We start from the raw sequence: 27,456 nt of genomic DNA on the forward strand, positions 1-27,456 counted from the left end.
GTCGAGGGAACTCTGGTCTGAACAAGCCTGCCCAGCATGCAAGGTTTCAAAACAATGCAGGGCCTGCTGGCCAGTGGCTTATATGAAGGGCTTGCTCAGAGTGGGCTGGGCAAACAGCCCTTCGTGTAGGCCGCTGGCCAGCGGGCCCTGGGTTGTTTTGAAACCTTGGATTGGGGGCAATGCACCGTAACGTAAGCACCTTGGGGCCCATGCAGCCATAGCAGGGCTGGGGAGCCACCTGGGCGTCTGCCCGGTCCTGTGCTTCTCAGCAAAACCTGGATCTACAGCTCCAACCTGAGAGGTTTGTTCTGAGGATTGAATAAGGTGAAGTGCTCAGAACAGTGCCCAGGCAACGCCTGCAAGGAACTCAGCAGCTGTTGCTTTTTACCACTTTTCTTTCAAGGTGCAGATTTGTGCATCTCCGCTGTTGTGTTTTCAGTGGCACGTGGCAGGCTTCTGGGTGCAGCAGGGGTGCAAGGGGTACCCAGCTCCAGGTCCAGTGGGGAGCATGAGACTGGGTGGGGCCAGGTGGGAGGCGCCACAGGGTCACTTCCTGTCTCTCCTGGGATCCTCACTGGGTTTAGACTTCTCCATCTTTGAAAGTTATCGTCTGCTCCAGGGAGGATGTTAGGTGGCCCTGTTCCTCATGCGACCCTGGAGCCCAGGCCACACATGGAGGGAAGGCCCAGGAGCCTATCTTCGCTTCCTGCTGACAGTGGGATCCTCAGGAATGCAGAGCAGGCAGGTGGGGGGTACCTTGAGGCTGAGCTAAGCTGTCCTGTGGATGGGATTGTGAGTCCTGTCGAATGTCTTGGGGAGCCGAAGGCAGTGCTGCCTCCTCCATGTTAAAGGCAATGGGTGGGTTGGGGGTGTTGCTGAAGGCAGTGCCTGCTCTGACAGGTCCCATGAATGCCGTGTGTGTGTCCCTGTAGGATACCTGTTCCTATCAACAGGCTGAACTCGCTCCTGTTCCTGGGCGGACCTGGGGACCCTTCCTCAAGCTACACAGCACCCAGAGGAAGCATGGCAGGAGTGGGCTCAAGTTTTATTTGGAATCATTAAAAAAAAAAAATTCACAGCAGCACATGTGGGGTCAGAAGGACCAGAGGGCGGGTGGGGCCGAGGGAGGGCAGTGAGGTCGGTGCAGCAGCACAGGTGGACAGGCCAAGGGTGGCCAGGGACGAGGGCAGGAGCGTGGGCAGCCACAGGTCACTCAAGGCGGGCACTCCTTGTGCTAGGAGGGGATGGTGTCCAAGGCAGAGGAGCGCTCCTCAGGGCGTCCGCGCTGGCCTGTAGCCCTCTTAGTCTCCCCCACTCTGGGCCTGGGAGAGAGAATGATCTGCACAGCCAGCTCTGGGCCCCAGCCCTAATGGGCCACCCTGAGTCAGCTGGGAAAGGTTGTCCCCTGTGCCTCATGCCTGAGGGGTCATCCGTGGGGGGACCTCCCACTCAGGTTCAGGGTTAGCCCTCCCCACAATCCCTGTGGGGGCTGTGGAAGGTCTGGTGGGTCCTGGGAGCCCAGGAGGGAAGCAGTGAGTCTGTGGGGGGTGTGGTCTCTACCCAGGAACACCCCCCATGGTACACCCCAGAAGCCCAGCTCCTACCTCCTCTGCCACTTCCTCTTTGGCTGCCTCACCCTCCTGTTGGGGGGCAGATGGCTTCAAGTCCTCCTGTAGGAGACAAAATGGGGCATGAGACCATGTAGAGAATGCAGAGACCCCTAGCTGCCCTGCAACCAGGGCCTTGTCTTCCCTGGCCTCAGGGAGGAGCAGAGGCCCCTCATGGCCTTGTTGTACTTGGAGGGGCTGGAGGTGTTGGGGGTGTGCAGTTCAGACAATATCTGGGGCTCTGTCTGATGATGCCGAGGCCTTCCAGGGGCACCAAGTACCCTGGAGCCCAGCTTCACCCCTCAAGCTGGTCCCCAGTCTCTGGGAAGCCCCTAGTTGGGCTTCATTGATGAGGAACCTGGGTGGGGTGGAGTGGGGGTGAGAGTAGGCAGAGGCCCCTGAAGCCCCAGGTCTGACCTCAGTAGCCCTACAAGGAAGGCCGATTGGTGTTCACATAGGGACTCTGAGGCCAGGCAGGCTTGGCATGCAGCTCAGGGCCTTCGAGCTCAAAGTGGTGGGGTGTGTCGGCATCAGATCAGGCTTGCTCCAGGTCCACTTCAGTCCCGAGGAGCATGGGTCCCTCTCCTTGCCTCCTGGACAGGCTCTGGGCTCAGGCTGGTCAGGGCCAGCAGAGGTTACACAATCCTCTCCCACTTCCCATCTTCTTCTATCTCCTGCACTCCATGCCAGCCAGACACTTGCATGAGAGATCATGACAGCTGGGTATGTAGGACCACACTGGTGATTGGCCTGCACTCTGGCCTCAGCACCTGCCTCTGGTGGGGGGTATCCTGTCACCTCTGTGTTGCCCCAGGGCCATCCTGCCCCTTGACTGAGTAGGGCACAAAAGGGCAGTGCTGTGCTGGCTGGAGTTGGCCAGGCTCTCCAGGGGCAGGGCAGGTGGCCACCTGCTGAGTCCTGCCGCCCTAAGGTTGATCATGAGGCCAAGGGCATGAGCGGCTAGATAGTCCCTGCTGAGGCCTTTCATAGTTCACTGGGAGATGAGTCATGACTGGTTTTTGGGTGTCACCAGGAAATGAGTCTCCCTTGAGGTGGCTCCAAGGGCTCACTAGCCCTGCTCCAGGATTCACTAGGAATGCCCGGGCACTCTCACCCCAGCGTCTCTTTTGCTGGGGGTGAGGAGGGAGGGGCCTCCTGGGGCTCTATGTATTCTGCCCAGGACACATGATGATGATGATGATGGTCACCTTCCTCTGCTGGTTGCTCACATAGACCAGGAGAATCGCTTCATGGAGGTCATGGCCCTGCCTCATCACACAGCCCAGGGAGACTGACACTCTCACCCCCATCTTGCAGATGAGGACATAGAGGCCCAAAGAGGTTCCTTCACTTCTCGAGGTCATACAACGAGGAAGGGAAACTAGGAGAGGGAGCAGCTGCCAGCTCCAAGGACATGGAGACCCTGTGCTGGCCCTGGAAGCAGACACCTAGGCATTGCCCCAGAGCCAAGAGGAGTAGGGCAGCCCCCAACCTTCCACCCACCCACTCCCAATGCAGGGGTTCTCAGTGCTGGGAGCCTCAGACTCCACCACCTAGGAGGTCTGCAGCAGGTAGGAGAGCTGGACACTGCTCCCCCACCCCACTCCCAGGCTGGAATCCTAGCCCAGGCCAGCACCTACACTGCCACAAGGTCTCTCAGAGTACAGGCTGCTCACGGGAATTCCAAGCTCACATGAACTAGCCATGGGACCTTAGGCACATTAATCTCTCTGGGCCTTAGTTTCCACACTGTCTCATGGGATTTTGTGTCTATTAAACGAACTAATAAGCGTACAATGCATAAAGCAGAGCTTGCTGTGTCTCAGGTGCTGGGACAACTCACCCAGCAGACACCCGTCCCTGGGGAGCGCACCACTGCTCCTGTGCTGTCTGCTATTGGGCCGCACACACATGTGTACATTCACACACATGTACACTCACACATTTGCACACAAATGCACCCACATGCTCACTTAACACAAGTGCACGCACACATTCGCAAAGGCAGCTGCACAGGGTAGGGTCAGAACCAGCACTGCTTTCCCACCACCAGGGGACGCTGCTTCCCTGAGGCTCCCAGCAGAAGGCAGCTGCCCCGCCCAGCGCAGGGAGGGAGGCTGGGCCCTGGGGGCTGGACGAGTGCGACTCAGCCCCTGGTGGGCCTGGTGACCACTGCCCGGGAGGCTGTCTGTCACCATGTGGGACCCTGTTTTCACTTATAAAATGTGGTGTCTCCTAAATGCTGAGAGCCGTCCAGAAAGAGTGGTTTTGAGCCTCACTTTCCTTGTCTATAAGATGGGCCCCCAAGTCCCCTCGATGGGGTGGTTGTGGGGATTCCAGACCTGAATGCAGGTCGAACAGCAAACAGGGACCCCACCGTGCTCGGTGCTCAAACTGAAGCCAGCCCCAGCCCCCCGTCATGTTTCCTGGGGTGTGGAGTGGAGTGATGCCGCCTCTACCCAGCAGCCTCTCTGGGCCCAGGAGAGGACTGAGGGTCTGAGGGCCCGGGCTCACCTTGCGCACCACCCCGGAGGTGACCGCGATGTTCTCCGCCTCCTCCACGGTCTTGGCGGCCACAGTGTTGACGCTGCTCACCACAGCCTCGCTCACGGCGTTGGCCTGCTCCTTGGTCTTCTCAGCCACTGCGGGAGGACACTGACTGGCCTCCGCCCCAGCCCCCAGGCAGGCCTGCTGGAGTCAGGCTCCCAGACCCTTACCAGGAGCTCAGAGCCCTGGCTCTGCTGGGACCCTCCGCTCAGACTCCAGGGCACCTCTGATGCTGGTGGGGGTAAGGAGACACCCACCCTAGTTTAGCCTCATGATCTGCAAGGGTCTGCAGGGCTTGGGACCCCAGTTGGGGGTAAGGCAGGACTCTAGGTTTGAGCCCAAGCACTAGGATGCAGGAGCCCAAGGGGTCCCAGCCCCCACGTGTCCCCTGGCCCTGAGGCTCCTCACCTGAGGTCACGCTCTGTACAACATTCTCCTTGGTCTTGGTTCCTGGGGAGGAAATGGAGCCGTCAGCCCAGACCCCACTCCAGGTGTTGTAGGCGGTCAGGACAAACACAACAGAACAGCTGGACAAGCTGCAGGGTTGGCAGTGGGGGCCGGGGCGGGGCGGGAGTGAGGATGGTGTCTGCGGGCCAGTAGCCCCTTCAGAGGGCCTCTTCCTGCTGTGTCTGGAAGAAGTAGATGGATGGCAAGGGGACAGGACAGAAGGTGGGGGACAAGAGAGAGCAGGCCTGAGGTAGGGACACTGACTAGACCCAGGGTCCAGCCCCTGCCTGGGTGTGGCCGGGCCTCAGAAGCAGCAACAGGACGGGCCAGAGCTGAGTCATTGGTTTGACCTCCCCTTCCTCCTCCGGAGAGCGCCAGGAGAGGATGCGGGGGAGGGAACACTGAGCCTAGGTCTCATCCCCCAGCCCACCCCTTCTCTCTGGGGAGGGTGGGGATCCGTGGCCTGGCTGCAGTCGCTCCCGTGTGGAGAGGGTGGGGGTCACCTGAGCACAGGCTGCTCATAGCTTCAGGGGCTCTAGGCTCAGGGTAGGCTGGTGTGCTTGGGCATGTCTTTGTGCATGCACAGACAGGTAGCCAGCCCTGTCTGCGGTCTCTGACACCCAGAGGCCCCGAGGAGGCCAGAGACAAACACACGTAGGTGTGCACAGGGCATTGTGGGTGCTCCAGGGTCTGGAGACCCCACCTTAATAGCCAGGACCTCACCCCCTCCCAAAATGCCTCCCTGGGGCTGGGGAGTAAGGTCTGGCGAAGGTAACTGGGCACCTCATCCTCTGGCCACCACACTGTCCCACCCTGCCATGCCCCACTTACCCACATACATGACCCCCTCCTTGGTCTTCTCAGCTGCTTCCGTCACCCCCTGCTTGGTCTTCTCCACCGCACCCACCACGCCCTCCTTGGCGATGGAGAAGCCCTTCTTGAAGACATCCATGGTGGGTGTGCAGGGCTGGGCTGCTGCAGGCAGGACAGAGCTGGATCTCCCTGCGAGCTGCGGGCTGGAGCTGGCTCGAGTGCTGCCGCAGCGGCTGTCCCTGCTGCCTCCTATTGACGCCGATGAAATATTGATGCGGAGGCCAGCTGGAGCACAGCCAGCCCCGCGTGCAGTGGGGGCAGGGAGAGAAGGAGGGAGGGAAGGAGGCTCGGCCTCACCTTCCTCCAGGATAGGAAGGCAGAGACCAGGCTCCCTGGGCTCCTGCTGGCTCAGCCCAGCTCTCTTGCCCTGTGCCCTCCAGGGGCTGGAGGGGGCTAGCCACCTCCCAACCCATCCCTGTCCCTCATTCATTTGCTGTCCTGCCCACCCATGGGGGCAGCTCTAGCTGGGTGCTCTTGGCCCTGGGGGTGCTGTGTCTATGCTACAACTGGACAGACAGGCACAGAGAGGGGAGGCGCCTTGGTCAATGTCCCCCAGCATCCCAGTTAGGGGTCAGGGCTCCACGTAGGCCTGTCAGGTGAGAGTGGCCAACCTCCAGCGGCCTGTGCTGTGCAGCTACCCACCAGCATCCTGGATGCTGCTAGACCCTGGTTGGAGGATCTGAGGTGGGTGGGGGTGGGGAAATGAAGGACTTCCCCATGTCCTGGCCTCTGGCTGCATGCTGTGTGACCCCAGAATAGTCCCTTCCCTTCTCTGAGCTGAAGGTGCTGAGGAGGCATGAAGTGCCCCCCGTTTCCCGGCCAGCAGTGTGGATGGGCAGCAGGTCCCCCAAGATGGACCTGACCACTTCCTATGGCCCTACCTCAAAGTCCATGCTCTTTTCATGGCTCCCAGGGAGCAGGTTCCCATAAGGATGCATTTGGTGGGGCCACCCACTGTGTCTACCACATTCCCAGAGTCCCCTGAGCCAAGTCCTCAGGGATAGGAACTGGCTTGTGTGGTTGGCAGCGCCTGTGGGGGCCAGCCAGGGTGGCTGGGGGGCAGGACAAGACCCACCGGGTAGGCCGGCCCAAGCCACTTCCTCTCTTTGTTGTCCTCATATTTTCTTTTCCTCCTGAGATTTAACTTGAAGACAACGTCACTAGCAGTTTCTGGAGCCACTTGCCAAGGCTGAGTGTGAGCTGAGCCTGCCCCACCGCCAAGATGATCCTGAGCTTGCTGTTCAGCCTTGGGGGCCCCCTGGGCTGGGGGCTGCTAGGGGTATGGGCCCAGGCTCCCAGTACTAGGCTCTCAGATCTGCAGAGCTCCAGGCTACCTGGGGTCTGGAGGGCAGAGGCTGAGGACACCGGCAAGGACCCCGTTGGACGGTAAGAGGACCTGGACCTTGGCAGAGGTCATGGAGTAGGATCTGAGTCCCAGCTTAGCTAGAGCAGAGCCTCTCTAGACCTCACCTCACATCTGTGAAATGGGCTAATCGTAGCTATCTGTTGGGCCAGCTGTGAGGCTGAACAAGCCTAGCCTGGACTGGGTGTTCCAGGATCCACCTAAGAATGACAGGGAGTTCCCTGTCGGAGCCATGGCAGGGAATGGGGCTTGGGGGCTGGCGGGGAGGCATAGCTCCTACCATCAATCACCCAGCATGGGGCACTGGGGGACTGTGGCTGAAGCCATTGCCAGCTGGCCTGGCCATGCCTCCTGTTCTTCGAAAGAAATCAATTCTGAAAGCTGAGACCCAGCAAGGCTGCCCTCAGATTTTGATCTGAGTTCCCTGGGGACCTGACTCTGAGTGCCCAGCAGTGAGCAGAGAGGGCACCCTGCTCTCCACAGCGTAATCCAGGGAGCTCTGCCTCAGCGACCCTGCAAGTGGGCAGGATGGTCTTGCAACTGGACCCAGAACACAGCTTTCCAACATTCTATTTATACAGGGCCAGGGCCCCTCCTGCTAATGAGGTATTGGGCCTGTAAGTCCCCCCGCATCTCCAACTGCCCCTCAGTCAGAGCAGCACGTGCTGTTTACGGGGCTAGTCTCGGGGCCAGGCACCTTGCCATGTGTATCTCAATTCATCCCTCCAACAGCCCCACTTACAGAGGAGGAGCCCGAGGCTCAGAGAGGCTGAGGGGCTTGCCCAAGGTCACACAGCTAAGGAGCAAGATCTGAGTCTGACTCCAGAGCTCATAGTCAACTCTTTGCAGCACTCGGAGCCAGCCCCAACCCCCAGATGTTCCTACCCCCACCCTCTTGCCCCCGCACACCAGACCTGTTTGGCTAAGGGCATCTACATGGATGTAGGGAGTGAGGGGGGCCAACTTACACTTCTATGAGGTGTATGAGAGCCGCCATCGCAGAGCGGACCTGCCTGGGAGAGGTCTCATTTGGCTTCTGAATTGCAGGTTTGTTGGGTCCTTTCCTGAAAATGGATTTGACCAGGGAGGGGCAAGAGGCCCCTTAGTGAGGGGCTGGTGGCAGTGGTGTGGGGAGCAGTGGCTGAGCAGCTGGCCATGGAAAAACGTCATTCCCGCCTGCCACCAACTCTGCTCAGCGCTGGGAAGCGCAGGTGATTCTCAGTGGTGGGGCGGGGAGGGGGTGCAGGGCAGGAGCAGGGTGGATCCAGACATTCTGCTCTGATTTCAGCATCAAGGAAGCTCCACGCCTGAGTCTCAGGCCACCTTCCTCCTTTTGATGAAAGGGAGGATGAGGGGACCCGGTGGACAGGAGGGAGGAGGGAGCTGCTCCTCTTCCTCCCCGGGGTCTTGGTTGTGGGAGACATTGCTCCCTTAGCCCCAAGGAGTGAGGGTCTGGGAACTGCTGACGGGCAGCCCTGCAGGGGCCCTGCAGTCCTTCTCTGGGGGTTCTCAGAGTGGGAGGATGCATGTACCTGGACCAGGAATGCCCAGGTGTCCCAAGCCTGGAAGCCCCCTGCCTGCAAGGCTCTCCTTCCCACATCCAGAAGCTGCAGTCTCCACAGGACAAGCCCATGCTCTCTCAACAAGCCCGGATGGGCTGGTGAGAAAGGAAGGAAACGCCACGGCTTCCTGGGCTGATTGCTTCCCGTGCTCCTGTTACCAGGGAGGCGGAAGCGTGCTCCAGTCCCCGTCCCTGCGGCAGGGGAAGGGGAGGCAGATTGGGTTCCCCTAGCAGGGGTGGTGACATCGACACCATCACAAGGAGGCTCGGCTGCCAGAGTCAGGCATTCTGCCCTGCCTTTGCCGCTCACATGTTTCCAGAGCCCCAGGGCTAGGCTGGGCCCTGGATGCAGGCCCCAGTAAAACCCTTTGCAAGGAAAAGCTTGAATAGAACCACCTTGTCCTCAGACTTCCCTGCGGTGGAGAGGTGAAGGGGTTAACTGCTTCTTAGGTCGCGAGGGACCCTGAGGGACCCAGCCCAGGGAGTCAGCAGCCTGAGCATTAGGACTCTGGGAGGACAAGGCTCTTTCTGTGTCCTGACTCAGGGATGTCTAGAATGTGGGCGCCTCAGACCCAGGATTTGCTGTCCCAGTGGAACTCAGTCTGTGGTAGGGACCGTGCTGAGCCCCAGGCAAGGTGTCCTATCTATCACATTGCTGTGACAGCTCAGAGGGGTGGGGATGCCCCCCAGTGCCTCAGAGCTCCTAAGTGACAGTGAGAGCCGGGGCCCACCCAGGCATTCTCTGTCCTGTCCCCCCAAGAGGGTGACTGTGTAGAGGATGCTGCTGCCAGCAGGCTGGTTGGCCCCAGTCACCAGCCTCAGGCTTCTCCTGACCCTCACACAAGGAGCCTTGGGATTTTCCCAGCTGGGAGCTTGTGGCCCAGAGGAGTCCAGCATATGGCTAGAGGTCACACAGGAGCAGGGCGGAACACAAGCCACGATGCACCTTTTGCACTTGTTCCTCCCCCATCCTCACCCCCATGCCCGATCCCTGCCGGGCACAGAGCCCTTGGCATCAACAGGGAAGAGCCCCCACTGGCCAGAGCTGAAGATTCCAGAACCACGCTCAGGGGTTCTCGGCTCTGGGCTGGCCCCTGAGAGAGCCTCGGGCTTCTCTGCCAAGGTCCTTTTCTGACTCAAGGTCAAAACCCTGTGAGTTTCTCCCCTGGAATGGTCAGGTTAATGGCTGGCTTCAGGGCATCAGAAAGCGAGGCTGCTGAGAACACGCCCTCCTTGCCAAGGAAACTTGAGGGCCCCTGGGAGGGCGTTTCCTGGCTGGGGAAGGGAAGGCATTCCACACAATCTGCATAATGGATGCGCCCTCCCCCACCTACAGGCTCCCTCCCCCTTCCCCCCAACACCCGCTCTGCTCTGTTTGCCGCAGACGCGCAGCTTCTTCGCATTTCAATGACGGGGGATGTGCCTTGCTCAAGGTCACTGTGGGTTCAGGGAGGAGGAGGAGAGGAGAGCACAGGCCACCCAGCTTCCATTTAAAGCTCCAAAGAAGTCCACATACCCTCCCATCTGGGTGGGGAAGCAGGTTGGGGCAACAGAAGACCAAGGGCAGCTCCAAACCAGGCCAGAGGAGCCCCACATTCACTCTGGGTTGGCCACTGGGAGATGAGGGCACCCAGCAGGACTCCCCAAGGGAGGGCACAAAGATGAAGCCAGCCTGAGATGGAGGGGCAGAGGGAAAACTGCGCGCTTCAGCAAGGTGGGCCGGGGGCATGGGCATCAAGGGCCAGCAAGAAGCTGCCAAGAGCTGGAGGAAGCCAAAGCAAAGGTCAAGAATGTTCCCAGGGTTCTGGGCCAGCAGCCTGTACTATGCCAAGGGAGGGCCTGCCCAGGGCGGGGAGTGTGGGCAGAGAGAATAGCGGCGCTGAAGCCCAGGGTCTGGGCAGGTCAGCGGAGAAAGTTCCTGGGCAGGAAGGGTGGGCGGCATAGTTTCCACTTCCAGGAGCTTGAGGTGGAAAGTCCCAGTCACTCCTAGCAGACTGGCCCAGGCCAGGCGTGCCTGGGGCACAGGCCTTCCAGGCCCTCTGCAGTAGGTCAGAGGTTTGCGAGGAATGCAACTTTGTTTAGAGAGAGTTTCTCAACCCTGGCACTACTGACATTTTGGACTAGACAATTCCTTGCTGTGGGGTGTGGAGATGTCCTATGCATTGTAGGTATTTGGCAGCATCTTTGGGCCCCGCCCATGAGACGGCCAGTCGTGAGTAGCACCCACCACCCAGTCGTGACAATGCATCTGGGGAAAGTCCCCTCTCCTCCCATTGAGAACCACTGGTCTAAGAGAGATTTTTCCCTAGGACTGAGCCCATATTCCAGGAGTTTCCATGGGGCCCCAGGTGGGTGTCTGTGCAGGCAAGCCTGTCACCTGTGGCTCCTGAGCTCTGGGGCCAGCGCCTTCCCAGCCCTCTGTTTCAGTGTTGAGTGAGCATTCCTTCCTTCCATCCTTATGGTGAGGTGGCCCCTTTTTACGCTGACTGATTCCTTGGAGATACACCAGCCCCTTCCTGGTCTCTGTTCCCATTGGCTGGCTGGCATATCAAATCCTGAGCCAACACCCATCATTTTCATCCCTTGGCTTTGGAGTCAGTCTTGATAGTTGTGAGAGAAACGCCCTACTCATTGTTGTCTTCCAAAATGTTCTTTCTTTTTTTCTTTTGAGACAGGGTCTTGCTCCATTGCCCAGGCTCAAGTGCAGTGGTTCAATGTCGGCTCACTGCGACCTCCACCTCCTCGGCTCAAGCAATCCTCCCACCTCAGTCTCCCAAGTAGCTGGGACTAGAGGTGTGCACCACCACGCCCAGCTAATTTTTGTATTTTTTGTAGAGACAGGGTTGTGCCACATTGCCCAGACTTGTCTGAAACTCCTGGACTCAAGCGATCCACCCACTTGGGCCTCCCAAAGTGCTGGGATTACAGGCATGAGTCACTGTGCCCGGGTTCCAAAATGTTCTTGATTATTCATCTGCATTTTCTTTTCCTGATGAAAATGATTTTATTTATTTTTTAAAGTTTCATTTTTATTAGTTATACATACTCATAGGCAGGGGAGTGGGCCAAATCCAGCCTCTCACCTCTTTTTGCTAACAAAGTTTTATTCAAGCACAGCCAGGCTGGTTCATTTACATATTGTCAGTGACTGCTTTTGTGGTACAATGGCAGAGTTGAGTAGATGGGACAGAGTTCATGTGGCCTGGAAAGCCTGAAACCATGGCCAGCATCAGGGGCATGTGACCTGTGCGGTCACACACAAAGCCCTGCCCTCTGGAGGGCTCCTCCCTGGGTGTCATCATCTTGAAATTCTTCATACTTTTTGAAGGAGAGGCCCCACGTGTTCATTTTGCACTGGGCCTTGCAGATTATGTAGCTGGTCTTGTGTCAAATATTTACTAACTGTACCTTTAGAAATAAAATTTTTTGATCTCCTGATTAGGAGTCAACTGGTTCTATAAGGCTTGTTGAGACGGTCAGAAACCCCAGCTCCCTCTGGTCCCAAAGGCAATGACTTTCAACTTTGCAGGTGATTCTTTCGCATTTACCTCTGTATCACTAAATAACATGCTTGCATTGCTGCTTCTTGGGAGGTAGCATTATCTTTTTTTTTTTGAGACGGAGTTTCACTCTTGTTGCCCAGGCTGGAGTGCAATGGCGCGATCTTGGCTCACTGCAACCTCCACCTCCCAGATTCAAGCGATCTTCCTGCCTCAGCCTCCCGAGTAGCTGGGATGGAGATAGCATTATCTCTGAGTCAGATCTCATTCCTACCCCAAAGCAAATGCATGTGCATGTATTCATAGGGCCACATGTACTGCTCAGCATTAAGCCTTGAACTAAAGTGAAACTTTTTTGCCCCCTTGCACACTTTTTGTTTTCCCTGTAGTAAAAATTTAGAACTCCCAGAGTTCTAAAATTTCATGTGTCTTGCTTTTTTCTTTTGCTTATTCCGTGTCTTTATCACTAACTCAACTCCACACCCTCAGCCAGTTGTCCACATCTGCTCTCTACACTCTCATTCACACCGGGTGTCGGAGCAGCTGCGTCTTCTTGGAGATGCGGCTCCCAGAGCCTCCAGGTATGTTCCAATGTGGACTGCTGCCCTCATACCACAGCCCATTGTCGTCCTGGGGGTTCCCTTCACCTGGTTTTTATGTTGGAACCTGTTTCCTGATCCCGTGCCTTCTCTTTCTTGATTTTCTCTGTTGTTTTGTTGGAGTGTTTCCTGTGGCACCACGGTTCTGCATCCTGGGTGTGCCATGCAATGACCCAGAGAGCCTTAAAATGCTGGTGCTCAGGCCCTAACCTCAGGGGGTCTGGGAGACTATTATTTTTCTTTCTTTTTATTGTTATCATTATTATTATTATTTTTGAGACGGAGTCTTGCACTGTCACCCAGGCTGGAGTGCAGTGGCACGATCTTGGCTCACCACAATCTCCCGGGTTCAAGCAATTCTCCTGCCTCAGCCTCCCAAGTAGCTGGGATTACAGGCGCCACCACCATGCCCAGCTCATTTTTTGTATCTTTAGTAGAGACAGGGTGTCACTATGTTGGCCAGGCTGGTCTCAAACTCCTGACCTCGTGATCTGCCTGCCTCAGCCTCCCAAAGTGCTGGGATTACAGGCGTGAGCCACCGTGCCTGGCTTCTTTTTATTGATTTTTGTAGAGATGAAGTCTCACTATATTGCCCAGGCTGGTCTCAAATTCCTAGTCTCAAGCAGTCCTCCTGCTTTGGCCTCCCAGTGTTGGGATGACTGGCATGAGCCACTGCACCTAGCCCAAGACATTATTATTATTATTATTATTATTATTATTATTATTATTAAGACAGAGTCTTGCTTTGTCACCCAGGCTGGAATGCAATGGTGCAATCTCCACTCACTGCAACCTCTGCCTTCCGGGTTCAAGTGATTCTCCTGCCTCAGCCTCCCAAGTAGCTGGGATTACAGGCGTGCACCACCATGCCCAGCTAATTTTTGTATTTTTAGTGGAGACAAGGTTTTGCCATGTTTGCCAGGCTGGTTTGGAACCCCTGACCTCAAGTCATCCCCCTGCCTTGGCCTCCCAAAGTGCTGGAATTACAGGCATGAGGCACCACACTCCGCCCCAAGACTATTATTTTTAAAGTGCCACACAATGGTTTTTTGTTTGTTTGTTTGTTTTGTTTTGTTTTTGTTTTTGTTTTTGTTTTTTGAGATGGGGTCTCACTATGTTCTCCAGGCTGATCTTGAACTCCAGGCCTCAAGCAGTTCTCCCACCTCAGCCTCTTGAGTAGCTGGGATTACAGGTGCAAGCCACCACATCTGGCTTGCATGATGGTGTTGATGTGCAGGCAATATTTCAAACCACTGCTCATCAGGTAGTCTCCTGATGAAGGATACGTGGGAGGTAAATGTTCTGAAACCTGGGTCATTTGAAAATGTCTTTATTCTCACTCCCACACTGATTCATAGTTAGGCTGGATATAGGATTCTGGGTTGTAAATTATGTTTCTTCCGTATTTTGAATGCAATCCTCACTGTGTTCCAGTTTCCAATATTGCTGTTGAGAGGTTCAAAGCTATTCCAATTACCGATTTTGTATGCGTGTGTTTGTCTTGGTTTTCCTCGCTGGAAGCATGTAGAGACCATCTTTGTTCCCAGAGTTCTAAAATTTCATGATGACATGTTTTGATATAAGTGTATTTTCATCATATTGCAGGTAATTGGTGCTGCTTTGAATCTGGAAATTGAAGTCCTTCACTTCCGGAATCTGTTTTTGGTTTGTTGTTGAGGTCTCGCTCTTTTGCTCAGGCTGGAGTCCAGTGGCGCAGTCATAGCTCACTGAAGCCTCAACCTCCCGGGCTCACAGGACCCTTCCACCTCAGCCATCTGAAGAGCTGGGACTACAGGTGCACACCAGCACACCTGGCTAATTTTTCCATTTTTTTGTGGAGATTGAAATCTTGCCATGTTGCTCAGGCTGGTCTCAAACTCCTGAGCTCAAGTGATCCTCCTGCCTCAACTTCCCAAAATACCGGGATTACAGACATGAGCCACCATGCCCAACCTGATTTTTTTTCATTGATGATTTCCTCCCTCTGTTCTCTCTTTCTGAAATTTGTACTATTTCAATGTTACATTTGCAAGACTGGTCCTCTATTTTTCTTTTCTCTTTCCAATTTTTCATCTCTTTGTTTGCTCTTTTAGGGAAATTTCTTTACTTTACCCTCTGACAGTACCATTAAATTTATTTTCATTTCTACTGTTATGTTTTTAATTTCCAAGAGTTCTTTTTTGTTCTTTGAATGTTCACCCTTCCTCTCCCATCCCCCCCTCATTTTTTTTTTTTTTCATAGCTTCCTGGTCTTGTGTCTTGGGTGCAGTAATTTATTTTATCAACCTGGAAATCTTAGTGCAAATGTTTGAGTGGTTCTTGTCTCCTTACGCAGGCTTGGTTTTTGTCCAAGTTGGTATTTTTCTGTTTGCCCACTTTGACCTCTTTTTTTTTTTTTTTTTTTTTGAGATAGGGTCTTGCTCTGCACCCAGGCTGAAGTGTAGTGGCATAATCATGGTTCACTGCAGCCTCGAACTTCTGGGCTCAATCAATCCTCCTACCTCAGCCTTCTGAAGAGCTGGGACTACAGGCATGTGCCACCACACCTGGCTAATTTTTTGTAGGGATGAGGTCTCACTATGTTGTGCAGGCTGGACTCAAACTCCTGGGCTCAAAGGATCCTCCCACCTCAGCTTCCCACAGTGCTGGGATTACAGGCATGCGCCACTGTACCTGGCCCTCTTTTGGAATACAATGTTTCTCGGGTAAATCTTGGATGTCTGCTCACTTGAGAAAGACTGAGAAACTGACTGGAAGCTGGCGTGTATGAATACCCTTTTCTGACCCGTTTTGTCATAGGATCTTCTGGTTGGCTATTTTTATGGGAGAACCCCTGGTGTCAGCAGCTTTGGGTCTTTTCCTCTCAGGCTGGCTCATTTTCCTGAGAAACTTTTCCAGTCTGCTGCTGAGAGGGTAAAGCAGGCTAGGGGCTCAGCACTCAAAATATGGTCACTCAGCTGGGCACGGTGGCTCATGCCTATAATCCCAGCACTTTGGGAGGCTGGGGCAGGTGGATCATGAGGTCAGGAGTTCGAGACCAGCCTGGCCAACATAGTGAAACCCTGTCTCTACTGAAAATACAAAAAAATTAGCCGGGTGTGGTGGCGGGCGCCTGTAATCCCAGCTACTTGGGAGGCTGAGGCAAAGAGAATCACTTGAACCTGGGAGGTGGAGGTTGCAGCAAGCCGAGATCACGCCACTGCACTCCAGCCCAAGCGACAGTGCAAGACTCCGTCTCAAAAACAAGAAAAAAAAAAGTCACTCGAATCCCCCACCCTTGCCTTTCCCAGCATATCCCTGTGTGACAGTGCTTGACGGCCCCAGGACAAAAACCGGCTCCAGAGACTAAAATCCCGGCACTGACAGTCACTTTATCACCAAGGCCTCTGAACGCTGCTTTCTAAGAGCTCACAGATGTGGCCACTTCTCCCACGTCCACCATCACTCAGTCCAAGCTGCCATTATCTCCCCCCAGACCCTGGACACAGCTGCCAACATCTTGCCCTCCCAACCTCTCTGCACCCAGGAACCAGGGTGGCTCTTTCACACCACTTCCCTGCTGAAACCCCTCCATGACTTCCCGTGCCCTCAGGACTTAAGCCAGCTCCTCCGCTGAGGTCTGGCTTCTCCTTTCATCCCAGCCTCCTTCTGCAGCCCCTTCCTCACCCCCATGCACCCCTGTCACATCCGGTGCCTCATCAAACTTTCTGGCTTTAAGACATAGCCCCATTAGCTCCTTCTCCTAAGTCTCTGCAGATCCGAGCACCTCTCACCCATTCTAAGAGTGCCGCTCTCCCTGGGGACCCTGAAGGGAAAGTCTGTACCTCCACATCCACACCCTGAGCTTGAGCGCAGCACCGGGCACCCAAGAGGAGCTGAGCTGTACTGTGCCACGGAGATCATTGCCACTTGCCACTTTGATGAGCTCTGTTCTGGGAGCTGGCTGCCTGGGGAAGGGCTCTCTGACCACTGCCACTGACCCCGTGGAGTCAGCTGCTGGGTCAGTGAACTGGGGCTCCGTCAGCCTGAGCGTCCCCCCGCTCCTGGGATCACCACAGTGCATGCTGGTGAAGGGCCAGGATGGAGGGGCTACCTCTCAAGTGTGCAGGATACTGAGTGTGACCTCCAACCACCTTGCATGACCTTGATGTGGTGGCCATCCCAGAGAGGACACTGCTCCACCCAGCTGCTTACCTTTCCTTAGGACAACTGTTTGAAAGTCCCTTTCTAGAATGATCCTAATGGGCATGGCCAGGGAGCTGGTCCCTCACATAAGTAGCAACTGGGCAGGCTGCCAGGGCAGTTGGAATGGGGCAGTGGAGCTGTGTTCACAGAACACTTGTCAGGAGCCAGGCACCTGGTGTTCCTCTGCCCACTTAAAGGAGGGCATTACCATCGCCATTGTATAGACAGGGAAAGAGAAGCTCACTAAGCGCCTCACTCGGGGGTCACACAGAACGCGTGAGGGATTCGAACCCAGGACTCTCCAGCCCCAGCTGCACCTTGGTAGCAGGAGAAACAGTGAGAGCTTTCTGGCTCTGCCACTAACTTCACCAAAGGGAATCCATGCAGACAGCTGCAGTGCACATGGTGTTTTCCCCACACTCTGGCTGTTAGTTTTGTTGGCTAAAACAGTCATCACCCTGGAAATGCTTTTCACAGTTCTAGATTTTGGTGGGTTTCTCAGCCTCTCTCTGCTGGCTCGGGGAGGCTTCGGGAAGGGGTGGAGCAGGTGCCCTCTTTGCAGGTAGGGATTGTGAAACATTTGTTCTGGAGCCCAGGGATGAATAATGCAGAGGGCTCTCTTCACAAGATAATGGATTCCAGAATCCCAGCACTGCTCCAGCAGGAGGTAGGGACCGGCGGCTCTGCACTGGCACCCCTGTTGACCTGAGCGTGGCTCAGCAGCCTTCTCCTCTTGCTTGTTTTCCAGTAACTGGTGCCCCTACCCGATGTCCAAGCTGGTCACCCTACTAGCTCTTTGCAAAACAGAGAAATTCCTCATCCACTCACAGCAGCCATGTCCGCAGGGAGCTCCAGACTGCCAGAGAGTCAAAGTCATGTGAGTAGGGGAGGGTGGGCCATTCGCCCAGGCCTGGAGCGAGCCCTCCCTGGAGTCACTGAGTCAGCCCTCCTCCTCCTCCAGGTACCGCATGGCCCACAAGCCAGTGTACCAAGTCAAGCAGAAGGTGCTGACGTCCTTGGCCTGGAGGTGCTGCCCTGGTTACACGGGCCCCAACTGCGAGCACCACGGTAGGGCTCCCTGCTGCCCCCCTCCCCACTTGACCTCTGATCCCCAAGGTGAAGCAGCTCCTCTGACCACTGGGGTCAATATCTAATGCTTTCTTTTGCAGATTCCATGGCAATTCCTGAGCCTGCAGATCCTAGTGACAGCCACCAGGAACCTGGGGATGGACCAGTCAGCTTGGAACCTGGTGTGTTGCTTTCCGGAAGGGGCAGGCAGACAGGCAGGCAGGCTGCTGGGGCCCACGTAGCCAGCTGGCCCTTTCTCCTGTGATACAGCAGTGCCATTTCAGGGAAACCTTGCCTCCAGAATCAGCAAGGCCTCCTCTGTGGCCTGCACCACCTAGCACCTTGAAGGCCAGGCTCACAGGGCCCCCAGCTGCCTGCTGGCCAAGCACAGACACCCTTTTCCTTCACCTCATCTTCTGAGAAGTACTGATTCATCTGACACTTTCCTTGTCCCCTGAACCACACAAACCCTTGTGCCTGGAAAAAGCATTCTCACCCTTCCCCATAGCCCTAACCAGAGCCAGGAAGTCATACTGTCCTTGGTCTTGGAGTCAGCACAGGAAACCCACCAAAAGACATCATTTGCAGCAGGGCCCTTCAAGGCTGTGCCCAAGATTGAGAAAGCAAATGAGCACCACGGTAGGGCTCCCTGCTGCCCCCTCCCCACTTGTGGTGAAGTATCTATTGACAAGGGCTGCCAAGAATGAAGTTGTGAGGCCATGTGCATGTGCTGAGGAGGGGAGTGGACCATGATTGATTAGTCATGTCTGCTGTGGGTGTAGGAGGCAGGATGAGGGTTCACTTGCTATGCATTTGCCCTCCAGGGGCTTAAGGCTTCTAAGCTCCTGCTCAGAGGACATCAGCAGCTACCTTCCCTGCTCTCAGCCCTCAACGATCCTTCTCTGAACCTCGTGATCATCCCAGGCCTGGTGAGTTAGCCCTTGACATTTATGTCTGCTGTGATTTAGGCCACCTGGCTGCAGCAATCAGTGAGGTTGAGGTGCAACAGGAACAGCAGGAACACCTTCTGGGAGATCTCCAGAATGATGTTCACCAGGTGGCAGACAGCCTGCCAGGCCTGTGGAAGGCCCTGCCTGGTAACCTCACAGCTGCAATGATGGAAGCAAATCAAACAGGGCACGGTGAGTGGCAGGCTCTAGGGGCTGAGGAAGAACCTGGTCACATTGAGGGGAGGAGGGGAGGACCCCGCTGGTCCCAGCCTGGGAGGAATGTCTGCTCCTGCAGGGCTTGTGTCACACCACACGTCTGTTGCAGAGTTCCCTGACAGATCCTTGGAGCAGGTGCTGCTACCCCACGTGGACACTTTCCTGCAAGTGCATTTCAGCCCCATCTGGAGGAGCTTTAACCAAAGCCTGCACAGCCTTTCCCAGGCCATAAGAAACCTGTCTCTTAATGTGGAGGCCAACCGCCAGGCCATCTCGAGAGTCCAGGACAGTGCCGTGGCCAAGGCTGACTTCCAGGAGCTTGGTGCCAAATTTGAGGCCAAGGTCCAGGAGAACGCTCAGAGAGTGGGTCAGCTGCGGCAGGACGTGGAGGATCGCCTGCACGCCCAGCACTTTACCCTGCACCGTTCGATCTCAGAGCTCCAGGCTGATGTGGACACCAAATTGAAGAGGCTGCACAAGGCTCAGGAGGCCCCAGGCACCAATGGCAGCCTAGTGTTGGCAAGGCCCCAGGCTGGGGCAAGGCCTGAGCCGGAGAGCCTGCAGGCCAGGCTTGGCCAGCTGCAGAGGAACCTCTCAGAGCTGCACATGACCACGGCCCGCAGGGAGGAGGAGTTGCAGTACACCCTGGAGGACATGAGGGCCACCCTGACCCGGCACGTGGATGAGATCAAGGAACTGTACTCCGAATCGGATGAGACCTTCGATCAAATTAGCAAGGTGGAGCGGCAGGTGGAGGAGCTGCAGGTGAACCACACGGCGCTCCGTGAGCTGCGCGTGATCCTGATGGAGAAGTCTCTGATCATGGAGGAGAACAAAGAGGAGGTGGAGCGGCAGCTCCTGGAGCTCAACCTCACGCTGCAGCACCTGCAGGGTGGCCATGCCGACCTCATCAAGTACGTGAAGGACTGCAATTGCCAGAAGCTCTACTTAGACCTGGACGTCATCCGGGAGGGCCAGAGGGACGCCACGCGTGCCCTGGAGGAGACCCAGGTGAGTCTGGACGAGCGGCGGCAGCTGGACGGCTCCTCCCTGCAGGCCCTGCAGAGCGCCGTGGACGCCGTGTCGCTGGCTGTGGACACTCACAAAGTGGAGGGCGAGCGGGCGCGGGCGGCCACAGCGCGGCTCCGTAGCCAAGTGCAGGCTCTGGATGGCGAGGTGGGAGCGCTGAAGGCGGCCGCGGCCGAGGCCCGCCACGAGGTGCGCCAGCTGCACAGCGCCTTCGCCGCCCTGCTGGAGGACGCGCTGCGGCACGAGGCGGTGCTAGCCGCGCTCTTCGGGGAGGAGGTGCTGGAGGAGATGTCTGAGGAGGCCCCGGGACCGCTGCCCCTGACCTATGAGCAGATCCGCGTGGCCCTGCAGGACGCCGCCAGCGGGCTGCAGGAGCAGGTGCTCGGCTGGGACGAGCTGGCCGCCCGAGTGGCGGCCCTGGAGCAGGCCTCGGAGCCCCCGCGGCCGGCAGAGCACCTGGAGCCCAGCCACGACGCAGGCCGCGAGGAGGCCACCACCACCGCCCTGGCCGGGCTGGCGCGGGAGCTCCAGCGCCTGAGCAACGATGTCAAGCGTGTCGGGCGGTGCTGCGAGGCCGAGGCTGAGGCCGGGGTCGGGGCTGCCTCCCTCAACGCCTCCCTTGACGGCCTCCAAGACGCACTCTTCGCCACCCAGCGCAGCTTGGAGCAGCACCAACGGCTCTTCCACAGCCTCTTTGGGAACTTCCAAGGGCTCATGGAAGCCAACGTCAGCCTGGACCTGGGGAAGCTGCAGACCATGCTGAGCAGGAAAGGGAAGAAGCAGCAGAAAGGCCTAGAAGCGCCCCGGAAGAGGGACAAGAAGGAAGCGGAGCCTTTGGTGCACACGCGCAGCACAGGGCCTGTGCCAGGTGCCTTGGGCGCGGCGCTCTGGGAAACAGGTGAGTTCCTGGACCGGGGAGACTGGACGAGTCTAGGAGGCCAGGGCGGGCTGGCGGCAGCTCTTCTGCCTCCAAGAGGGCCAGGAAGAAAGAGAACAGCATGGCCATCGGTCACCCTCATTGGGTCCACCTTCCCCTTGGCCCACCTGCTTTTCAGGGGTGTGGGCCTCTCAAGCTACCTGGCTTATAGGGAGACAGGAGAAGTCACAAAAACCACCTGCTAGTGCCATAGCCTGTGAACGGCAGAGCCTGGAGGCCACATGCACACCAGGGCCGCCTACTGCTCCTGCTGCAGAGAGGGGAGCGCCTCCTGCCCTGCCAGGGCAGCCCTCAAGTCCCCGCATCTCAGCTCTTCACCTCACCCCCTTCATTCCCATGTGCGTTTAAGCCACTGTTTCTAGGTAGAATGTGGATAGGGACTGCGGCCACTTGCAGCCCCACTTAGCTACTGTTTCACTTTCCATGATTTTAGTTTCTTTTTTCTGTTTTTTTTTTTTTTTGAGATGGGTCTCACTTTGTTGTCCAGGCTTTGTTGTACAGTGGTGGGATCATGGCTCACTGCAGCCTCGACGTCCCCAGGCTCAGCTGATCCTCCCACTTCAGCCTCCAGAGTAGCTGGGAGTTACAGACATGTGTCACCATGCCTAGCTAATTTTTGTACTTTTTGTAGAGATGGGGTCTTGCTATGTTGCCCAGGCTGCTCTCAAATTCCTGGGCTCAAGCAATCTACCCACCTCAGCCTCCTAAAGTGTTAGGATTACAGATATGAGCCATGTGCCCAGCCTTGATTTCAGTTTCTTGCATTAACCACAATGAGAAAATAGGTGAGTACAGTAAAATAAGATTTTGAGAGAGGGAGAAACCACATTTGTATAACTTTTATTGCAGTATATTGTTATAATTGTTTTATATTTTATTATTGTCATTAATCTCTTACTGTGCCTAATTTACAAGTTAAACTTTGGCTTAGGTATTTACATAGAGGGGAAAAAAGTATTTTTGGGTTTAGTACTGTCTGAGATTTCAGGCACCTGCTAACATCTTGGAACACACCTCAGTGGACTGTACAGGGAAAGCCATGGGCCCTGTAAGGAGCTCATTCCCTCTGCAAATACAGTTAACCTGTCTGACCGCTCTGTGCTAGTCCCCTTCCTAGGCTTTACCACAATGACCCATCCCAACAGATCAGTGACACACTCAGCACTACCACCTTATGTGAAACTGAGGCACGAACAGAAGTTTCCTGCTTGCACAGCTAGTGAGCAGCAGAGGAGCACTGTCTTTAGGGTGCTCATTCTTCCCCTCCAAAAGGCCCTCCATGGCTGGTCCCTGCAGGGCCCTGGGCCTGGGAGCTGGCTTTGAGGTTGAAGGGATGTGCGACCAAGCTTCCCATCCCCTCCCTGAGTGTGTTCCTGGGAGGGGGACAACTAGGCTCTGTGTCTCAAGTGACTCTGTCAGAGGCTGGCCTTGGAGCTGTGGTCATACCCCACCCACACACAGGGCTAAGTACAAGGCCACCATCTTGGCCATGGCCATGTGCAGCCTGGCGTGTGACAAGTCCAAGGCCTTGTTGAAGATCCCGTCCCAGGCAGCCCCTGCCCCTGCTGACCCTCCCTATGGCCCAAGAGGCAATGTGGAGCAGTGGGAAGCACCCAGGCTCTCGCATCACTTGTCTGTTTCTTCCTCAGTGAAATGGCAGAATCCCTACCCACGTCAAAGTTGTGTTATGAAGACTGCTGTGTTTACCAAATACCTAGCACGAAGCTTACCTCATGTAGGAATGCAGTCAACGTTTTCCCATTTCCCCAGCATTTTCAGGGTCCAGGCTGTGTCCACCTACACTGACACTTCTCTCTTGTTTCCTCTTGTGGTGGTGCAAGGCTTCAATATGCTGATGATTTTCAGAATTTGCCTCATGGCTTGGAAATGTGTTTACCATGACGATATTTATTTCAAAAAAATGTTTTCCTTCAAAACAAAATTTCCAGGCTGGGCGTAGTGGCTCATGCCTTTAATCCCAGCAGTTTGGGAGGCCGAGGCGGGTGGATCACCTGAGGTCAGGAGTTTGAGACCAGCCTGGCCAACATGGTGAAACCCCATCTCTGCTAAAAATACAAAATTAGCCGGGTGTGGTGGTGGGCGCCTGTAATCCCAGCTACTCAGGGGGCTGAGACAGGAGAATCATTTGAACCTGGGAGGCAGAGGCCGCAGTTAGCCGAGATTGCGCCACTGCACTCCAGCCTGGGCAAGAAGAGCAAAACTCTGTCTAAGAAAAGAAAAGAATTAGCCAGGTGTGGTGGCAGGCACCTGTAATCCTAACTACTTGGAAGGCTGAGGCAGGAGAATCGCTTGAACCTGGGAGGCAGAGGTTGCTGTGAGCCAAGTTAGCTCCACTGCACTCCAGCCTGGGCGACAGTGTAGGAGTCTGTCTCAAACACAGACACACACACCCCAAATTTCCCTTTATTTGTCTGTAGGAAGGCTGTAGGGCTTGAATGTGTGCCCTGCAGGGAAGCACACTCTGAGTTTGCACAGCCCTTCCCACATCTTAGGGCCTGTCTGGCGAAAGGCTGTGTTGGTGGGGGTCTCCCTCTGCGGCGAAACTCCCTGCGCAGGCGCCCGGACGGAACGGCCGGAACAAGGGCCTAGCACCAGTAGAGGGCGCTGCGGGCAGGCCTGCCTTCGGCTAGGCGAGAGACCCACCTGCTGGGTGTTAGGGGAATTGCAGAGGCAGCGGCGCTTTTTTTTTTTTTTTGAGACGGAATTTCACTCTTGTTGCCCACGCTAGAGTGCAATGGCGCCATCTCGGCTCACCGCAACCTCCGCTTCCCGGGTTCAAGCGATTCTCATGCCTCAGCCTCCAGAGTAGCTGGGATTACAGGTATGCACCACCACACCTGGCTAATTTTGTATTTATAGTAGAGATGGGGTTTCTCCATGTTGGTCAGGCTGGTCTCGAACTACCGACCTCAGGTGATCCGCCTACCTTGGCCTCCCAAAGTGCTGAGATTACAGGCGTGAACCACTGCACCCAGCTGACTTGACACAGTCTTAACACAAATGGGAAAGCTATTCCCAACTGTCTAATTCTCAGAAAATCTTCCAGAACTAGAGAAAAGCAACATTTTTTTATTCAAAAGTCTTGCTGAATTGGGAGTCAAAGAGCTGAGGCTCAAATTCCGGGAGCCAAGTCAGTAATTGCTCAGCAAACTGCTCCTTTACAGGCTTTGGTTTCATCACCTAAGAAGTCGGGACCTTGTTTTAAACCCCTACAGAGGGAGCAGGTTGAGGAACCCCACGGTAGACATGACCTCATTGGTGCCAAGGCCAGTGTCATAGCCAGGACCCAAGTAGGACTCACCCTTCCTGTGCCGTCTCATGACCCTGTCCCCACCTGCCCAACCATGCTGGCCAGGCAGCATGACTGGCTTCTTCCTGGCTGTTTGTGCACCCTCCACACATGGCAGCTTCCTCTGCCTCTGCCCGTGCATGGGCCCAGCACCAGTGTTCTGTCAGTGTTCCTGTCCTAAGGCTGGCCAAAGTGCTCCCTGCAGAGAACCAGAAGTCAAGAGATTCAAGGTCTGCTCCCAGGAGGCTTGGTAATTTACTAGTTGTGTGGTCTGGAGCAACAAGCTTTTCCTTTCTGGGACTCAATTTACCCATATGTAATCTCAGGGCTTTGTGCAACATTTTGAAAAACCACATTAAGATGACCAGCTCACACCTGTAATCCCAGCACTTTGCAGGGCTGAGGTGGGAGGACCGCTTGAGCCCAGCCTGGGCAACAGAGCAAGACTCTGTCTCTACAAAAAATGAAAAATTAGCTAGGCATGATGGCACGTGCCTGTAGACCCAGCTACTCAGGAGGCTGAGGTGGGAGGATTGCTTGAGCCCAGGAAGTTGAGGCTGCAGTGAGCCATGATCTCAATGCACTCCAGTCTGGGCAACAAGAGACCATTTATCAACTTAAAAAAAAGACCAGCTTTAAGGGGCTTCTCTTCCCTGGCTTCACTTGCTCTTTCCTTCTTTCTCCAAGGTTCTGTCTTCAACATCCAGGAGGATCCAACCTTCATAGCTCTGCAAATACCTTCCCAGTATTAGCATTATTATTACCTTGAGGATGGATATTTTCTCCCTTTCCCCTGAGTATCTCAAGATTCCTAGCAAGTAGTGGCCTGGGAGTCAGAGACCCGTGTTCCCGTCCCAGCCTGCCATTTACAAACCGTGTAACCTTGGGCAGCCGGTGAAGGATTCATCCTGTTTTGTCAGTCAGGAATACTGTCTCTCAAGGAAGGTGGAAGGAAAAGGAATCAAACAAGAAAGCGCTTTGTGGCTGGGCATGGTGGCTCACCTGTAAGCCCAACATTTTGGGAGGCTGAGGCTGGAGGATCACTTGAGCCCAGGAGGTTGAGATCAGCCTGGGCAACATAGTAAGACTCCATCTCTATGAGAAAAAAAAAAGGTGGGGGGGGGCTGCAGTGTCATGACTGCCACTGCACTCCAACCTGGGAGACAGAATGAGACCCTATCTCAAAAAAAAAAACAGCGTTTTGTTAAAATGTTAATCAGCTGAGACAACAGACTTGCATTTTCCTTCCTCTCAATTAGTGAAAAACTGAGAATTGGCCATCTAGCTCTGCTCCTGCAATAACACTGCTGTTGGGAATATCTAGATTATCTAGAAATAGTGACCTATTTCCGGTGCTAATAAGGTGAGGACAGCGGGTCTCAGGGTTTAATTTCCCACCCAGTGGTGTAAGGGATGAGTCACTGAGCACTTTCATGTTTCAGGATCCCCTGTGGCTTTCTATGCCAGCTTTTCAGAAGGGACGGCTGCCCTGCAGACACTGAAGTTCAACTCTACGCACATCAACGTTGGCAGCAGCTACTTCCCTGAACATGGCTACTTCCGAGCCCCTGAGCGTGGTGTCTACTTGTTTGCAGTGAGCGTTGAATTTGGCCCAGGGCCAGGCACTGGGCAGCTGGTGTTTGGAGGTCACCATCGGACTCCGGTCTGTACCACTGGACAGGGGGGTGGAAGCACAGCAACGGTCTTTGCCATGGCTGAGCTGCAGAAGGGTGAACGAGTGTGGTTTGAGTTAACGCAGGGATCAATAACAAAGAGAAGCCTGCCGGGCACTGCATTTGGGGGCTTCCTAATGTTTAAGACCTGAACCCAGCCCCAATCTGATCATACATCACAGACTCGCCCAGCTCTCCCTGGCCTGGGGCTCTGGCCAAGGATGGGCTGGAGGTCATTCAGTTGGTCTGTCTTTTCCCTGGAAACCTTCTGCAAAGACAGTGTGGTGTATGTGGCCTCCCTCTAGCTGCACGGGGCTTGGCCATTTCTCCATGATGAGAAGGACTGGAATGCTTCTCCAGACAGGACATGGTCCTAGGAAGCCTGAACCTTGGCTTGGCATGCCTTCTCAGACAGCCTGGCCTAGGCTCCAACTCTTCGCCACACCCTGTATTCTACAACTTCTTTGGTGTTTTGCTCCTCCTGTGGTTGGAAACTTCTGTACAACACTTTAAACTTTTCTCTTGCTTCCTCTTCTCTTCTCCCTAATTGTATGATAGAAAGACATTCTTTCCCAGGAAGAATGTTTAAAATGGAGGCAACATTTTGGCCAACACTGAAAAGCACTAGAGAACAATGGGATTAAACCAGCCTGCTTGGTCTCTATTAGTAATGGAGACGACAGTCTGGCCAATCAAGGGAAAGGAAATTAGTATCTTTAGTTTCAGTCATTCCTTGTATGATATGGTTTGGTTGTGTCCCCACCTAAAATATCATCTTGAATTGTAATCCCTATAATCCCCACATGTCAAGGGAGAGATCAGGTGGAGGTAATTGGATCTTGGGGCAGTTCCCCCATGCTGTTCTCGTGATAGTGAGTTCTCATGAGATCTGATGATTTTATAAGTGTTTGGTAGTTCCTCCTGTGTTCATTCTCCTTCCTGCCACCTTGTGAAGAAGGTGCCTTGGTTCCTCTTTGCCGTCTGCTGTGATTGTAAGTTTCCTGAGGCCTCCCCAGCCTTGAGGAACTGAGTCAATTAAACCTCCTTCCTTTATAAATTACCCAGTCTTGGGCAGTTCTTTATAGCAGTGTGAAAATGGACTAATACATTTGTATTAATCTGTAATTTAAATTTCATGTCTCTTTCTCCTTGCCTTACATAGAGTAAAGGCCAAGACATGCCAAACGTGAACTAAAATGTGTAGGGCCTTCACCTTTTTTACTTCCTCCAGTATATTGGGACCATCGTAATTCTTGTTAGTGTCTCTAACCAGGAGGCAGCTGAGGGAGGAGGGAAGGAAGACTGTAAAAATCCCCCTCAATAATGATCAAATTTGGAATAAAGTGATGCCCTTCAAATCTCTGCCTCATTTACTTCTGGAGGGCAAAAATAATTGGTAGAGTAGGTAGAAAAATATGGGACAATGTGAAACTATGTGGGTAAATGTGACTTTGATTATTCCAGGCCCTGTTATGTAGCATGATTCCAGTTCTACAGTATACAGATACAGTATATTCCTGTAATATACCAGCATACGGTTTTCAAAAAATTTCAGATCCTAGAGCAAACTGGCCTGAGAAAGCAGTCGTCT

The 27,456-nt window shown here is 54.8% G+C and overlaps 2 protein-coding genes across 3 annotated transcripts; one reads left to right on the forward strand and one right to left on the reverse strand.

Annotated features, from left to right (window-relative positions):
* Positions 1-1,026: 1,026 nt before the first annotated feature.
* On the reverse strand, positions 1,027-7,901 carry SNCG (synuclein gamma). Its single transcript, XM_010380476.2, has 6 exons — positions 7,806-7,901; positions 5,433-5,663; positions 4,563-4,604; positions 4,122-4,249; positions 1,605-1,670; positions 1,027-1,322 (listed from the first exon to the last, which is right to left on the reverse strand). Exons 2-6 carry the CDS (start codon positions 5,551-5,553, stop codon positions 1,302-1,304), a joined length of 378 nt encoding a protein of 125 aa, XP_010378778.1. The 5' UTR covers positions 5,554-5,663; positions 7,806-7,901; the 3' UTR covers positions 1,027-1,301.
* MMRN2 (multimerin 2) lies at positions 6,570-27,223 on the forward strand. Of its 2 annotated transcripts, none has more exons than XM_030940807.1 (7): positions 6,570-6,860; positions 17,431-17,559; positions 17,644-17,750; positions 17,852-17,932; positions 18,719-18,892; positions 18,996-20,843; positions 25,635-27,223. In XM_030940807.1, the coding sequence occupies exons 1-7, from the start codon at positions 6,697-6,699 to the stop codon at positions 26,015-26,017; spliced, it is 2,886 nt and encodes a 961-aa protein (XP_030796667.1). In that variant the 5' UTR covers positions 6,570-6,696; the 3' UTR covers positions 26,018-27,223. The 2 variants fall into 2 exon arrangements, with proteins under 2 accessions (XP_030796667.1, XP_010378780.1); XM_010380478.2 differs by having other exon boundaries at positions 19,026-20,843.
* Positions 27,224-27,456: the final 233 nt, after the last annotated feature.

Source organism: Rhinopithecus roxellana, chromosome 11 (assembly GCF_007565055.1).
Source record: "Rhinopithecus roxellana isolate Shanxi Qingling chromosome 11, ASM756505v1, whole genome shotgun sequence".
NCBI classification, from domain to species: Eukaryota; Metazoa; Chordata; class Mammalia; order Primates; family Cercopithecidae; genus Rhinopithecus; species Rhinopithecus roxellana.